Here is a 16,285-nt window from a genome sequence, read left to right as displayed (position 1 = left end):
GAGATTACAGGCGTGAGCCACTGCACCCAGCCCCTATATAGTTTTCTTTTTGTTTCTGTTTTTGGGTTTTGTTTTTTTTTTGACACGGAATTTCACTCTATCACCCAGGCTGGAGCGCATTGGTGCTATCTCAGCTCCCTGCAACCTCTGTCTCCCAGGTTTAAGCAATTCTCCAGTCTCACCCTCCTGAGTAGCTGGGACTACAGGTGCATGCCACTGTGGCCAGCTAATTTTTTTATTTTTAGTAGAGATGGGGTTTCACCTTGTTGGCCAGGCTGAGGTCAAACTGCTGACCTCAGGTGATCTGCCTTCCTTGGCCTCCCCAAGTGCTGGGATTTCAGGTGTGATCCACTGCACCTGGCCCCTTTGTAGTTTTAAATATTTGTCAGGATAATCAGATCAATCTCACATTTATTAGGATCATGAATCACCAAAAACATACCATTATGTTCTGGTCTTTACATGCTAAAAGTAGTTTTGGTAACTGTAGTCTTAACATTGACTGTTGAAACTGTTACCCAGTACCTGAATATAAGCATTCAAAGCCATTAATATTTAGCTGCATAATTCAGGGGGTAAAACATGGACTGTATACCAACTGTAATGAAATTCCACTAAGAGAGTGCTGAGTCATTTTTTCTTTGTGGTCGGTGTATGATTTTCTGTGGCAGTTGATTTGCTCTTAAATTTGGGATGCTTCCACGAAAATCATGATTCTTCATAGTTTAGAAATATTTTCTTCAGTAGGAGTTGTATATAGCTAATCTCTGTGATTTGTTTCCTTCAGCAACTTTACAAAATAGTACCCATTAAAGACATTCGGAATCTCTATGTGACATTTCCCATACCTGACCTTCAGAAATACTACAAATCAAATCCTGGTCATTATCTTGGTCATCTCATTGGGCATGAAGGTCCTGGAAGTCTGTTATCAGAACTTAAATCAAAGGGTAAGTATTCTGGGCAGCAGCTTCTGGGTGTCCACCACATCTTTTCATTCTGGCTCTCATTTTCTTCTGAATATTATTCTATGAAGGAACATTCTTAGATGAGAGCATTTTGGGTTAGTGAGTGAGGTGGTGGTTGTTGGCATGCTCTTGTCTTTTTTTTTCTCCTTTTTTAGATAGAGACAGGGTTTTGCCATTTTGCCCAGGCTGGTCTCAAACTCCTGGTCTCAAGCGATCCGCCTGCCTTGGCCTCCCAGAGTGCTGGGATTACAGGGGTGAGCCACTATGCCCAGCCAGTAGGCTACTCTTGATTGGGAATTGATTTGAGGAATCTTCAGGAAAATCCCCACTTCTGCAGCATCTGAAACTGCTTTTCTGAACTGATTTTTTTCCCCCAATCGTTTTCGTAAGAGGTTCATTCTGATATCTTAGAAACATACAGTATAATTTTTAAAAATTTTTCTTATCTTGAAAGAAGCCACACATGCATTCAATCATGTTGATTTTCTTTGAATGTTGCAGGCTGGGTTAATACTCTTGTTGGTGGGCAGAAGGAAGGAGCCCGAGGTTTTATGTTTTTTATCATTAATGTGGACTTGACTGAGGAAGGATTGTGTAAGTATTGATTCACCTTTTTGCTTTTGAATGAAAATTTACTTTCTATGATGTTTTTTAACTTCTTCATGCTGTGAATCTGTTGTTTATGTTGAAAGATATAACATTTTAATTCATGTAACTTATCCATTGTATTTTTCATATGTAAGTTGGCCTTTGTTTCATGGATGATTCTTCTCCCCCTTAGCTGATCATTATGTTGCACTTGTTAAATGTGTACTTGGCTTTTTATTTGCTCATTTACTATCCCAACACGCTTTCTGTCACATATCCCTGAGCCCAGAGGGCCATGTGTGTGGGACACCTAAAACCAGTCTCAGGGAGGTGAGGACTCCATTTTCTAAGAGGGACCATCTTCCACTTACCTGACTTTACCTTAGGAGTGAGCTCACTGCTTTGAAGGATTCAAGGACTGAATGGTTTTTAAGTGTGCCCCTTTTTTCCAGTACATGTTGAAGATATAATTTTGCACATGTTTCAATACATTCAGAAGTTACGTGCAGAAGGACCTCAAGAATGGGTTTTCCAAGAGTGCAAGGTACTTTTGTTTCACCAAAATTTTTCTTAAGGAATCTATTTTTCAAGAGCAGATACATGTGAATTAATTTAAATTTAAGACCCAGTTAAACTTTTAAAGTTTTTTTCCTAATTGAACTCTAAAATTTTGCAATGTATAATAGTATTAGTTAAGGCTTAGTTGTACTAGTCTGATTTGCTATTTGGGGCACAGCTAAGGGGTAAGGCACCATGTAGCTCTTTTTAGGAGGGAAAAGGGAAGAAATCAAATTGCTTTTCCATCTCTCAGAAGAAAACCAGCAGTTTCCTGAGCTGGAATTTGTCAGGGATTGTGCTGCTCCCTGCCTGAAGCTGCATGAGCTCTGTTATTTTCAGATCTTTAAATCTGTAGCAAACTCTCTAAGAAGTAATGAATTGCTTTATGTATGATTGTGTTATTAAAAGTGATTTTATTATGTATGTATGGGGAGAGCCTGGCTTTTTTTTTCTTTTGCATAAAACAAATGTTTGTCTTTCAAATTTTTAAAAGCCTTTTTAAAAAGGGTTTTTAAGAACATGTACTTTATATTTAAAGCCTATCAAGATTCTCAAATGTATTTTAGGATGAGAAACATCTTTAACTAGATAAAAGTTTAAAGGTATAATCTTTCTGCTTCTGAAAATTATGATAATAACTTCTACTCTGTGTGCTGTTCTCTGAATGAGTCACCAAAATCATCTATGGTGGAATTGTTGAATCTCACAAGGTTCTTTCACACAATTTTTCTAAATTCTTTGGCTACCAGTTTCAACAACTTAGGCTATAGAATCATATCCTGTATTCCTTATTTTCACCAAAAATTGTTTACCTATTTTGCTTTTGGTTTTAAGCCTAGGTTGATGGATTAAATTTTATACACATTAAGAAATTTTTAAAATATTCTGTACATTTCTAAATCAAGCATAGCCATTTTTTCAGAAAGTCTGATAAAGTTAAATATGGAGTATTTTATAGTGCAAGTCAAACACTTAAAAAAAAGTTTCTAAGTAAGGGTGGACATATCTAATTGGATTAACTTTCTGTTTTAGGACTTGAATGCTGTTGCTTTTAGGTTTAAAGACAAAGAGAGGCCACGGGGCTATACATCTAAGATTGCAGGAATATTGCATGTAAGTTTGTTGTCATTTTACTGTATACATTGGTGTATAGAGTATTTCAGCAATCTTGTATATATTATTTTCAGTAATGTTATTGAAGTTGAAGCTGAAGTATAAAACTTTAAACTTTGTAGCAACAGGGAAAATTTAGAAGTCAAGATATGTTTAAATTCTTAATTTTCATCATCCTGAAATTTATTTTCCATAATATTTTTATTAAGTAGGCATTTTGCTTATTGGCTTTAAATATATTTCAGTTCTACAGCATGTCAAGTGCTGCTATGTGAAAGCTATCAGTCATTTACTTTTTTAAATTTCCATTGCTACCATCCTAATCTCAGCTATCATTATTTCTTGCTTGGGCTACCATGATAATAGTCTTTGACCTGGGATCCCTATTTTCCTCTTGGTCCCCATTGTAGTTTATTTTTCCAGCTTCGATGATCTTTTTAAAACTAAAATCTTAATGTTTCACTCCTCTGTTTAAATTCCTTCAGTGGTTTCCCAACAGAATTAGCATAAAATGCAAAAGTTTCCTTGGCCTACAAAGTGATGTGGCCCCAGCCTATCTGGCCATCTTCCATACCACTGTCCAACCCACCTCTCCCATTTGCATTCCACTCCACCTGTACTGGCTCTCTAATTTTCAGGCATTAAGTTTATTCCTCCCTCTTAAGTTTTTTCCATTGCTATTTTCTCTACATGAAACACTCTTCTATCTGATCTTTGTCTGACTAGGTTCTTATCATTTGAGTCTCCACTCAGATTTCTTCTCCTCAGAGAGACCACCTCTGACCTCCCAATCTAAAATAATGCCCCTGCCCTTTTTTAAATTGTTTTTGTAGCACCTGTCACTAAAATTACAATATTTGTTTATTGTCTGCCTCCCTCCCAATTAGAGTGTCTGTGTACTTCTTGGAGGACAAAGGATTTAGTGTGTCTTACCTACTGTTGTATCCATAGTGTGTGGAACAGTGCCTGGCATAGAGTAGATGTTAATTCATTCATTAAATATTTATTGAATGAATGAATCAGTCAGTGTGTCTCAGTATATTGGAAGTTGCTCTTATCAAGAAGCATCTTCTGCATTATTTTTCTACACTGGCCAAAAATATAAGCAATTTTTTTCTGCAACAGCTATCTAAATGTTTGTCTAATTTCTTTCATAGAAACTTAAGAGGAAATTCTGTTCATAAAAATGTGTGTACTTTGTATTAAAAATCCTGTAGGTGTCAACCTTTCACTATCAAATTTTCTTCATTAACAACTATTCAGTTTTTAACCAGAAGTATTCATGGTTTTCCCGGAAAGAAATGTGATTTTGCTCTATATAATGTAAGTATGTTTGGGATTAACAGTATATTTGGCAGAATCATCAAACAATATGAAACTGCTTAGCAGTGTGGTAGGAAAGAAAAAACAATTTAGGGCAACAGAAAATTTTTCCAATGGAGTACAATTTAATTGAAGGGAGAAAGAGTATACAGTAATGAATTCAGTGTGTTACATATCTGCTTTAATTAATTAAACTCTTTAGTAGCCTTGTATATTTTATTTATTTATATTTTCCTTTTTAAAAGTATTATCCCCTAGAAGAGGTGCTAACAGCGGAATATTTACTGGAGGAATTTAGACCTGACTTAATAGAGATGGTTCTCGATAAACTCAGACCAGAAAATGTCCGGTGAGTCACCATACAGATTTTACTATTATACACTAAAATTACAATAATAACTAGAATCTGAAAAATTTGAAATTGTGAATAAAATGCTTTTAAACATTTTATCAAGCACGATTACAAAAGTAGAGAATAGTATAATGAAGCAACACCAAGCCTCAACCATTAATACATGGCCAGTTTTTAAATTTATACCCATCCCTCTTCAGTCATCCTCCTTCTGCCCTGTATTATTTTGAGGCAATATCTCTAAAAGATGAGGACATTTTTAAAAACAAATATAAGGCTGGGCATGGTGGTTCATACCTGTAAAAACAGCACTTTGAGAGGCCAAGTTGGGTGGAAGCTTTGAGGTCGGGAGTTTGAGACCAGCCTGACCAACAAGGAGAAACCCCATCTCTACTAAAAATACAAGATTAGCTGGGTGTGGTGGCACATGCCTGTAAGCCCTCCCAGCTACGCAGGAGGCTGAGGCAGGAGAATCACTTGAGCCCGGGAGGTGGAGGTAGGTTGTGGTGAACCGAGATCACACCATTGCACTCCAGCCTGGGCAACCAAGAGCAAAACTCTGTCTCAAAAAACAAACCAACAAATATATATAATTTTATTATCATAAATAGAATAAAACACTATCTTAACCTGGCTTTATTCTAACTCAAACCCCCAAAGTTTGAGTTTGTTGCTCACCTATCTTGCTCATATATGCAAGTGAAAGCACCCTTTTTTGCTTAAGCCACAGTAAAGATTACAATCTCAGAATCCTCCTGATTGACCAGTAGTCAACCAGGAAATCAGAAATTCAAACTCTTACCGTAGCAGAGGTATTCTTGCTAGACAAAAATAGTCACTAAAGTGCTTATGAGCCACGACATGATAGTCTTCCCTTAAAACTGAATTTCATCTATGTTTTCTAAAGTCAAATGATAGAACGAATATAATTGAATAATGCATTTTACATTTTTAATTTTTCTCCTCTGCTAGGGAAGTATTTTTGAAATTCTGGCAATTTGGTGATTGAGAAAATATGCTTTTTGGAACAGTTGTTTTATGAATAAAATCAACAATGTGATAGAACTTTTTGAAGAAAAAATCTTTTTGGGTTGGGCACAGTGGCTCACACTTGTAATCTTGGAACTTTAGAGGCTGAGGTGGGCTCATCACCTGAGGTCAGGAGTTCGAGACCAGCGTGACAAACATGGAGAAACCCCATCTCTGCTAAAAATACAAAATTAACCAGGTGTGGTGGCGCATGCCTGTAATCCCAGCTACTCAGGAGGCCGAGGCAGGAGAGTCACTTGAACTTGAAAGGAGGAGGTTGCAGTGAGCTGCGATTGCACCATTGCACTTCCAGCCTGGGCAACAAGAACAAAACTGTGTCTCAAAAAAAAAAAAAAACATCTTTTTGACAGAACTATCCTATCAGTCTTTTCCTAGTTACCATCGTTTGAACTTTTCCAGACATATTATCAAAGATTCATTAGCTGTAATTGCATATATATGACTTTCACTATACTGTTTAGGTTCAAAACAATAATTAATGTCTTCTAATGTTCAGGTGGGCTTGGCCTAGCTATTGTCACTTCTAGGTGGTTGATGACTTTCTTCTAGGAAATACTGTTAGCCAGATTTTACCTGATCTCATGCTAGAATTCAGTTAAATATTCTGTTTTTTGGGAAGCCAAGGCAGGAGGATCCCTTGAGCCTAGGAGTTCAAGACCAGCCTGAGCAACATAATGAGATCCCATCTCTATTTTTAAAAGTTTTAGTAATTTTTTTTGTTATGATAGAGTGTTTGGGTGAGTACAGATAATTATCTAGCTTCAGGAACAATTTTTTATAGAGATAGCATCTCACTGTGTTGCCCAGGCTGATCTCAAACTCCTGGCCTCAAACAATCCAGCTCAGCCTCCCAAAGTGCTGGGATTACAGCCATGAGCCACTGTGCTCAGCCTAAAATTTCTTCTTTTCTTTTTTCTCTCTCTATTTTTTTTTTGAGACGGAGTTTCGCTCTTGTTACCCAGGCTGGAGTGCAGTGGCACAATCTCGGCTCACCGCAACCTCCACCTCCTGCGTTCAGGCAGTTCTCCTCCCTCAGCCTCCTGAGTAGCTGGGATTACAGGCACGTGCCACTATGCACAGCTAATTTTTTGTATTTTTAGTAGAGACGGGGTTTCACCATGTTGACCAGGATAGTCTCGATCTGTTGACCTCATGATCCACCTGCCTCGACCTCCCAAAGTGCTGGGATTACAGGCTTGAGCCACTGTGCTTGGTCTCTTTTTTCTCTTTTTTTTTTTTTTAATTATTATTATTTTTTGATGAGCCTAGAATTTTAAAATTGGAATAAGATACCACGGTTTTGAGGTTTAAAAAATATATTAAGGGTCAAAATTTAGAAGTCTTTTTCAATGAAAATAACATGAAATTATGTAGAAATTAAATTTCTGGTTTGATGTACCCAGTCATAACAGGTTACAATGTTTCCTACTCAGTTTCTTACCAATATTTTAAGCCTCCAATTGTTGCCTAATCCTTAATTACTCAAGAATTGATTATGATACAGAAAATCATGTTGAAAAATTAGAGGAAGTTATCAAAAGCTGTGAATTCATTAGAGATTGGCGAGTTGATCATTCTGCCTTTAACAGCAAATGCTGTTTTTCAACTCTAGATAATTTAACTACTGAGGAATTGAAAAATGAAGAAATCTTTCCTTTTCCAGTCAGTGAACAAGAGAAAATTATAAATTAAGTATTTGTATAACCTAATATTTTAAGTTATTTATGCCTAATGTAGTCTATTGGGGGATGGGGAGATACAGTTTACATAATATAAATGGTTTAAATTGATATATGCACCAATAACATGGTTGCATATGTAGAAAATCCTAAGGAATCTTCTTTCCCATGCAAAAATCTGGAACTAATAAGTGAATTCAGCACAGTCACAGGTGGGAAGGTCAATATACAAAAATTAAGTGCATTTCTATATATAGCGACAGAAAAATAGAAAATTAAAAGAAATATTTTGAGATGGAGTTTTAGTCTCGTCACCCAGGCTGGAGTGTAATGGTGGGGATCTCAGCTTATGGCAATCTCCACCTCCCAGGTTCAAGCGGTTCTTCTGCCTCAGCCTCTCGAGTAGCTGGGAATACAGGCACCTGCCACTATGTCTGGCTAAGTTTTGTATTTTTAGTAGAGACGGGGTTTCAACATGTTGACCAGGCTGGTCTTGCCTGACCTCACGTGATCCGCTCACTTCAACCTCCCAAAGTGGCTGGGACTACAGGTGTGAACCAGCACACCTGGCCTTTTTTTTTTTTTTTTTCTAAGAAGGAGTCTTGCTCTGTTGTCCAGGCTGGAATGTAATGGCACAATCTCGGCTCACTGCACCCTCTGCCGCCGGCCTCCTGAGTAGCTGGGATTACAAGTGCGTATTACCAAGGCTAACTTCTGTATTTTTAGTAGAGATGGGGTGTACCATGTTGGTCAGGCTGGTCTCAAACTCCTGACCTCGTGATCCACCTGCCTTCCAAAGTGCTGGGATTATAGGTATTAGCCACCATGCCCAGCAGCCTGTCCCCCCTTTTAAAGACAGAGTCTTGCTCTTTTGCCCAAGCTAGAGTGCACTAGTGTGATCTTGGCTCACTGTAACCTCCTCCTCCTGGGTTCAAGCAATTCTCATACCTCAGCCTCCCAAGTGGCTGGGAATACAGAGATGTGCCGTCAGTGCCCAGCTAATTTTTTTGTTTTTTCTAGAGATAGAGTCTCGTTTTGTTGCCCAGATTAGTCTCGAACTCCTGAGCTGAACTGATCCTCCCACCTCAGCCTCCCAGAGTGCTAGGATTACAGGCATGTGCCACTACACCTTGCCTTTCTTTTTTCCTTTTATTTTTTTTCTGAGACAGGGTCTCACTCTGTTGCCCAGGTTGGAGTGCAGTGGTGCAATCTGATCTCACTGCAACCTCTGTCTCCTGGGTTCAAGTGATTCTCTTGCCTCAGACTCCTGAGTAGCTGGTATTACAGGTCCATGCTACCATGTAGAGATGGGGTTTTGCCATGTTGGCCAGGCTTTTTCTTTTTTTAGAAATTGGTAAACTGATTCCAAAATGTATAAAGACATACAAATGACCTAGATAAGTCAGAACACTCCTGAAAAAAAAATCACCAAATACAGGAGGAATTAAACCACTGGATTTGAGGACATTAGTATAAACCTTCCGTAATTAAGACATGGTAGTATTGATATCATATAGATAGACAAATCATTGGAACAGAACAGAGTCCAGAAATAGTTCCACATATACATGGTCAGTTGATTTTTTTTGTTGTGGTTAAAAAACAACTTCCCTTTTCCCTCTCCGCTCTGATAGTCACCATTCTAACTTCTGTTTCTGTAAGTTTAACTACTTTCAATACCTAATTTAAGTGGAATCATACAACATATCTTTCTGTGCCTGTTTTATTTCACTATGTCTTCAAGCTTCATCCATGTTATAGCATATAACAGGATTCCCTTTCTTTTTAAGGCTGAATAATGTTCCATTTTATATATGTACCATATTTTCTTTATGCATTTATCTATCAGTTGATTTTTTTTTTGACAAGAGCATCCACATGATTGAGAATGGAAAATCTTTTCAACAAATGGTGCTCTTCTACCAGCTGCATATCTGTATGAAAAATAATGAAACTTGACCTTTACCTCACACCATTTATAAAATTTGAGGTAGATAGATCATAGACCTAAATATAAACACTAAATCTGTAAAATTTCCAGAAAAAATAGAAAAATATCTTCAAAACCTGGATATAGGCAAAGATTTCTTGGATAGTACATAAAAGCAGTAACCACTAACGAAAACATATTGGCCATGTGCAGTGGCTCATGCCTATAATGCCAACAATTTAGGAGGGAAAGAGGGAGGATTGCTTGAGCTCAGGAGTTCGAGACCAGCCTGGGTAACATGGTCAAACTCCATCTCTAAAAAAAATACACAAATTATCAGGGTGTGGTGGTGCATACCTGTAGTCCCAGCTACTCAGGAGGCTGAGGCGGGAGGATTGCTTGACCCTAGGAGGTGGAGGTTGCGATGAGCTGTGATCACGTCACTGCATTCCAGCCTGGGCAACAGAGTGAAACCCTGTCTTTTTTTTCTTTTCTTTTCTTTTCTTTTTTTGAGACAGAGTTTCGCTCTTGTTACCCAGGCTGGAGTGCAGTGGTGCGACCTCGGCTCACCGCAACCTCCGCCTCCTGGGTTCAAGCAATTCTCCTGCCTTAGCCTCCCGAGTAGCTGGGACTATAGGCATGCATCACCATGCCCAGCTAATTTTTGTATTTTTAGTGGAGACAGGGTTTCACCATGTTGACCAGGATGGTCTCAATCTCTTGACCTTGTGATCCACCTGCCTCAGCCTCCCAAAGTGCTGGGATTATAGGCGTGAGCCACCGCACCCAGCCTGAGACCCTGTCTTAAAGAAAAAGGCCAGGCACGGTGGCTGACCCCTATAATCCTAGCACTTTGGGAGGCCAAAGTGGGTGGATCACTTAAGGTCAGTAGTTTGAGATCAGCCTGGTCAACATGGTGAAACCCGATCTTTACTGTAATCCCAGCTACTTGGGAGTCTGAAGCAGGAGAATCAGTGAAACCTGGGGGTGGAGGTTGCAGTGAGCTGAGATCACACCACTTTACTCCAGCCTGGGCAGAAGAACAAAACCCCATCTAAAAAAAAAAAAAAAAAATGGGAGAGACAAAGAAAACACACTGATAAAATGGACGTCAGCAAGATTAAAAACTACTCATTAAGTGATATATGCTTTTACTTACATGATTAAAATACATGGAAGAAAAATACCCAGAACACATAATAATTTTTACTTTACTTGGCACACTGATTTTAATTTACTTGCTTCATTTAGGCAAGAGAAACAGTTTAAATATTTGTATTTTCCTTTATGTAGCTATATATTCTGGGAGGAAAAAAATCAGCCTAAATCTTGTTGAATTTTATCATATACCTTCTACAAATAAAACATCTTATCAACATGAGGAGAAAGAGCTATAGATTTACTAATAAAGGCCAGGCATAGTGGCTCATGCCTGTAATCCCAGCACTTTGGGAGGTTGAGGTGGACAGATCATGAGGTCAGGAGTTCAAGACCAGCCTGGCCAACATAGTGAAATCCCATCTGTACTAAAAATACAAAAATTAGCTGGGCACCTGTAGTCCCAGCTGCTCAGGAGGCTGAGGCAGGAGAATCACTTGAACCCAGGGAGGTAGAGGTTGCAATGAGCCAAAATCGCGCCATTACACTCCAGCCTGGGTGACAGAGTGAGACTCTGTCTCAAAAAAAAAAAAAAGATTTACTAATAGAACTCACTAGACAATCTATTCCCCAGGTTTAAGCAATTCTCCTGTCTCAGCCTCCTGAATAGCTGGGATTACGTGCACCTGCCATGATGCCTGACTAATTTTTGGTTTTTGTTTGCTTTGAGACAGAGTTTTTGGTCTTGTTGCCCAGGCTGGAGTGCAGTGGCACAATCTAGGCTCACTGCAGTCTCCACCTCTCAGGTTTACAGGCGTGAGCCACTGCGCCTGGCCTGTATTATTATTATTATTACTTTTTTCTAGTAGAGACAAGAGTTCACCATGTTGGCTAGGCTGGTCTCGAACGCCTGACCTCAAGTGATCACCTGCCTCAGCCTCCCTGAGTGCTACGATTGTAGACATGAGCTACTGTGCCTGGCCTCACGAAACAATCTTTATTGATTGATTTATTTATTTTTTGAGACGGAGTTTTGCTCTTGCTACCCAGGCTGGAGTGCAATGGTGCGATCTCGGCTCACAGCAACCTCCACCTCCTGGGTTCAATCAGTTCTCCTGCCTCAGCCTCCTGAGTAGCTAGGACTATAGGCACGTGCCACCATGCCCAGCTAATTTTTGCATTTTTAGTAGAGACGGTGTTTCACCTTGTTGACCAGGTTGGTCTCACTCTCGACCTCGTGATCCACCCGCCTCAGCCTCCCAAAGTGCTGGGATTATAGGCGTGAGCCACTGCGCCCGGCCGAGACAATCTTTAAAATTCCTTCTAGTGACTAGTTTTGTATGGTTTTGTCACCTACTAGTCATGAGATCTTGAATAGGTGACTTTTTCTTCAATGTTTATTGAATAACGTGAAACCTCAGAGTTCATAGTCTTGTAAGGAGGACTTGTGAAAAGGTAACTCTTTTTTTTTTTGAGACAGAGTCTTACTCTGTCGCCAGGTGCCAGGCTGGAGTGCAGTGGTGCCCGGGTTCAAGCGATTCTCCTGTCTCAGCCTCCCGAGTAGCTGGGACTACAGGCGCACACCACCATGCCCAGCTAATTTTTGTATTTTTAGTAGATAGAGACAGGGTTTCACTATGTTAGCCAGGATGGTCTTGATCTCTTGACCTCGTGATCCACCCGCCTCAGCCTCCCAAAGTGCTGGGATTACAGGCGTGAGCCACTGCGCCTGGCTGTGAAAAGTTGACTTTATAGAATGTCATGGATACTGGCTCTCATAATTTCCTTGAGCCCTGCTCATGTGCAAAATGGGAATAGTGCTTTATCTGTATGATGTAAAATAATTTAGCAAAGTGGAAAAATGTTGTCCAAACGCAAGCTAATGCTATATTAAGGTTATGTCATACAATAAAGATGTGCTTTTTTTTTTTGTAAGAAACACCATGATTTAAATTATAATTCTTGCTGTTCTAGAGCCAGTAATTGACCCAGCAACACTTTGTAGGAGTGCATTTGCTAGAGCATATGTTTTACTTTTGAAATTGCATATTTCTAAATTTTATATCTTATGCAATTAGAGTTAAATACCTCTTTTTACTCTCACATTTAAAGAAAAAGCTCTTTTCCTCTACAGGATTGTTCTCTGTGACAGTTATAATTGTAACTGCAGTGGGTCAGTGATACATAGTGCAAAACAGACTAGGATGGCTCAAGGGTAAGATTACCTTCTTTAATATCCAGTGAGACAAGTTTACCACCAGGTAGGGAAATAAACAGGAAACTCTTAAGAATGGAAGGAACCAACTGGGCACAGTGGCCGACGCGTGTAATCTCAGCATTTTGGGAGGCTGAGGTAGGTAGATCACGAGGTCAAGAGTTCGAGACCAGCCTGGCCAACATGGTGAAACCCCATTTCTACTAAAAATACAAAATCAGCCAGGTGTGGTGGCACGTGCCTATAGTCCCAGCTACTCGGGAGGCTGAGGCAAGAGAATCGCTTGAACCTGGAGGCAGAAGTTGCAGTGAGCTGAGATCAAGCCACTGCACTCCAGCCTGGGTGACAGAGCGAGACTCCGCCTCAAAAAAAAAAAAGAATGAAAGGAACCTTAGAGGTCATTTAATCCAACTCCTGTTAGGTATACACTTGGCCCTCCATATCTGCGGGGGATTGGTTCCAAGATACCCTGGATATCAAAATCTGAGGTGCTCAAGTCCCTTACATAAAATGGTGTAGCATGGTACCATGTATCTGTTTTGCATCCCAGCTAAGTAGTTACCAGCTTCACTGTAAATTCTTCCAATGTTGGAGAACTCATTAAATATCAAGGTAGCCAGTTGCATTTTTGCCAGTCCTAATTGTTAGAAAATTGTTTTGAATGTTGAGACTTGATTAGCTGTTCAAAGGTGTTTACCTATTATTATTCCATGATCATTGTCACCCACCTCCCCCAATCTTATCATTTGGTGCCTGTTTTACCATATTAAATCTACAAAGACAGCTGTAGTCTTTGTCACATGCATTCCTTTATTCATAAATAATTCCATTCATTTGGGAGAAGTTATTCTTGACTAATCCATGAAGGTACTAGCGATAACAGTCTTCCTGTCTAAATGTTTGACAGTCTGACAGTTAACTGTAGAATTTTGTCAGTGAATCAGTGCCTAATCCACTGGCTTATGGTGTTCAGTCTCCACTACTTTTTTCTTTTTGGAAGTTATAGCATTTGCCCATCTCCATCTTCAATCTTCTGCCTCATCTCGTGTTTTCCAGCATTTCTAAAAGATCATGGACAATAATTCTATTAGGATTTGGTAGTTGCCTAAGCATTAGAAATTGTAACTCATCTGTGTTTGAACATGTGATTTCTTTTCTTTTCTTTCTTTTTTTTTTGAGACAGAGTCTTGCTCTGTTGCCCAGGCTGGAGTGCAGTGGCACAATCTTGGCTCACTGCAGCCTCTGCCTCCTGGGCTCAAGGGATTCTCCTTCCTCAGCCTATCAAGTATCTGGCATTACAGTTACCCATCACCACGCCCAACTAATTTGTGAATTTTTAGTAGAGATGGGGTTTCACCATATTGGCCAGGCTGGTCTTGAACTCCTGACCTCAAAGTGGTCCACCCACCTCACCTGAGATTACAGGTGTGAGCCACTGCACCTGGCCAGAGATGTGGTGTCATACTTAGCTCAGTCACTGATCTTCAACTTCTTTTTTCTGTGTATAGTTTAAAGATGCATGTTTCTTTCAAAGACAAGGTAAATGGGAGAGGAGTAGTCCTGCCATCTGTTAACATGAGATTAACTGATTACATTTTGCTATAGGTCATGTGTCCTATTAAATTATAAGTTTCTTCTAGATAGGAACTATATTTTGTTTTTCCCAGAATTTGACCTGGTAAGAACTCAATAAAAGTTGATTGAATTTTCTAAACTTTAAGCCTAATCTTTCTTGATTTTTTTTCTTACTTGAAGAAACACTTGCCTGGTGCAGTGTCACATGCCTATAGTTCCAGCTGCTTGGGAGGCTGAGTTGGGAGGATAGCTTGAGCCCAGGAGTTCTAGGCTATAATGTGCTATGTCGATCAGGTGTCCACACTAAGTTTGGCATGTCAATATGGTGACCTCCCAGGAGCGGGGGGCCACCAGGTTGCCTAAGGAGGGCTGAACCGGCCCAGGTCAGCACTCCTGTGCTGATCAGTAGTGGGACTGCTCCTGTGAATAGCCACTGCACTCCAGTCTGGGCAACATAGAGAGACCCTGTCTCTAAAAAAAAAAAATGGCCAGGTGAGGTGGCTCACGCCTGTAGTCCCAGCACTTTGGGAGGCCGAGGCAGGGGGATCATGAGGTCAGGAGATCGAGACCATCCTGGCCAACATAGTGAAACCCCATCTCTACTAAAAATACAAAAAAAATTAGCTGGGTGTGGTGGCACACACCTGTAGTTCCAATTAGGGAGGCTGAGGCAGGAGAATTGCTTGAACCCAGGAGGCGGAGATTGCAGTGAGCCCAGATCATGCCACTGCGCTACAGCCTGGGTGACAGTGGGAGATTCTGTCTCCAAAAAAAAAAAAGTTACTAAAAAAAAAAAAGAAAAAAGAAACACTTTAAGCCGGGTGTGGTGGCTCACGTCTGTAATCCCAGAACTTCAGGAAGTGGAGGCGGGCAGATAACCTCAGGTCAAGATGTTCGAGACCAGCCTGGCCAACATGGTGAAACCCCGTCTCTACTAAAAATACAAAAATTAGCTGGGCGTAGTGGCGCACGCCTGTAATCCCAGCTACTCAGTAGTCTGAGGTGTGAGAATTGCTTGAACCTGGGAGGCGGAGGTTGCAAGTGAGCCAATAACACGCCTCTGCACTCCAGCCTGGGAGATAGAGCAAGACTCTCTCTCTCTCAAAAAAAAAAAAAAACACTTAAAAAAATGGTTTTTAGCATTTTTCATGAGCCTCAATTCCTTTAGCACTTTAGCCTTCCTGTCACTATTTAAGTGTAATTTTGAGTCTCATCAGCAAATTTTTTTTTTTGGTAACATCCTTCTCTGTGAGTCCTTTAAAAACCTAATTTAATATCATGATAGTGCAGAATTTTACTAGTGGAAGGCTGGAGTTCATATAATTTGAATCCCTATTTAAAAGTTAATGAGGCCCGGTGCAGTGGCTCACGCCTGTAATCCCAGCACTTTGGGAGGCCCAGGTAGGTGGATCAGTTGAGGTCGGGAGTCTGAGACCAGCCTGGCCAACATTATAAAACCGAGTCTCTACTAAAAATACAAAAAAGTAACCGGGTGTGGTGGTGCTCACCTGTAGTCTCAGCTACTCAGGAGGCTGAGGCAGGAGAATCACTTGAATCCAGGAGGCGGAGGCTGCAGTGAACCAAGATCGTGCCACAGCACTCTAGCCTGGGCAAAAGAGTTAGACTGTGTCTAAAAAAAAAAAAAAAAACACCCAAAAGGCTAGGAGTGGTGGCTCATGCCTGTAATCCCAGCACTTTGAAAGGCCGAGGCAGGTGGATCACAAAGTCATGAGTCTGAGACCAGACTGGCCAACACAGTGAAACCCGTATCTACTAAAAAAGCAAAAATTAGCCAGGCATGGTGGCGTGCACCTGTAATCCCAGCTACTCGGGAAG

General features: G+C 40.2%; 1 protein-coding gene across 17 annotated transcripts in view; it reads left to right on the top strand.

The window, feature by feature from the left end:
* Positions 1-16,285, top strand: part of IDE (insulin degrading enzyme) — a 133,389-nt gene that overhangs the window by 69,358 nt on the left and 47,746 nt on the right. For 15 of the 17 annotated variants that reach the window (XM_078346032.1, XM_009009970.5, XM_054243097.2 and 12 more), the window contains 5 exons: positions 788-950; positions 1,470-1,562; positions 2,009-2,100; positions 3,147-3,227; positions 4,796-4,899. In XM_078346032.1, coding sequence (XP_078202158.1) covers positions 788-950; positions 1,470-1,562; positions 2,009-2,100; positions 3,147-3,227; positions 4,796-4,899 — 533 coding nt within the window. The remainder of the gene's footprint in view (positions 1-787; positions 951-1,469; positions 1,563-2,008; positions 2,101-3,146; positions 3,228-4,795; positions 4,900-16,285) is intronic. The other 2 variants (XM_078346035.1, XM_078346036.1) reach the window with 1 other exon arrangement.

This window comes from Callithrix jacchus, chromosome 12 (assembly GCF_049354715.1).
Source record: "Callithrix jacchus isolate 240 chromosome 12, calJac240_pri, whole genome shotgun sequence".
NCBI classification, from domain to species: Eukaryota; Metazoa; Chordata; class Mammalia; order Primates; family Cebidae; genus Callithrix; species Callithrix jacchus.
Note: the sequence above shows the minus strand (reverse complement) of the source record. Positions and strands in the feature narration are given on the sequence as shown.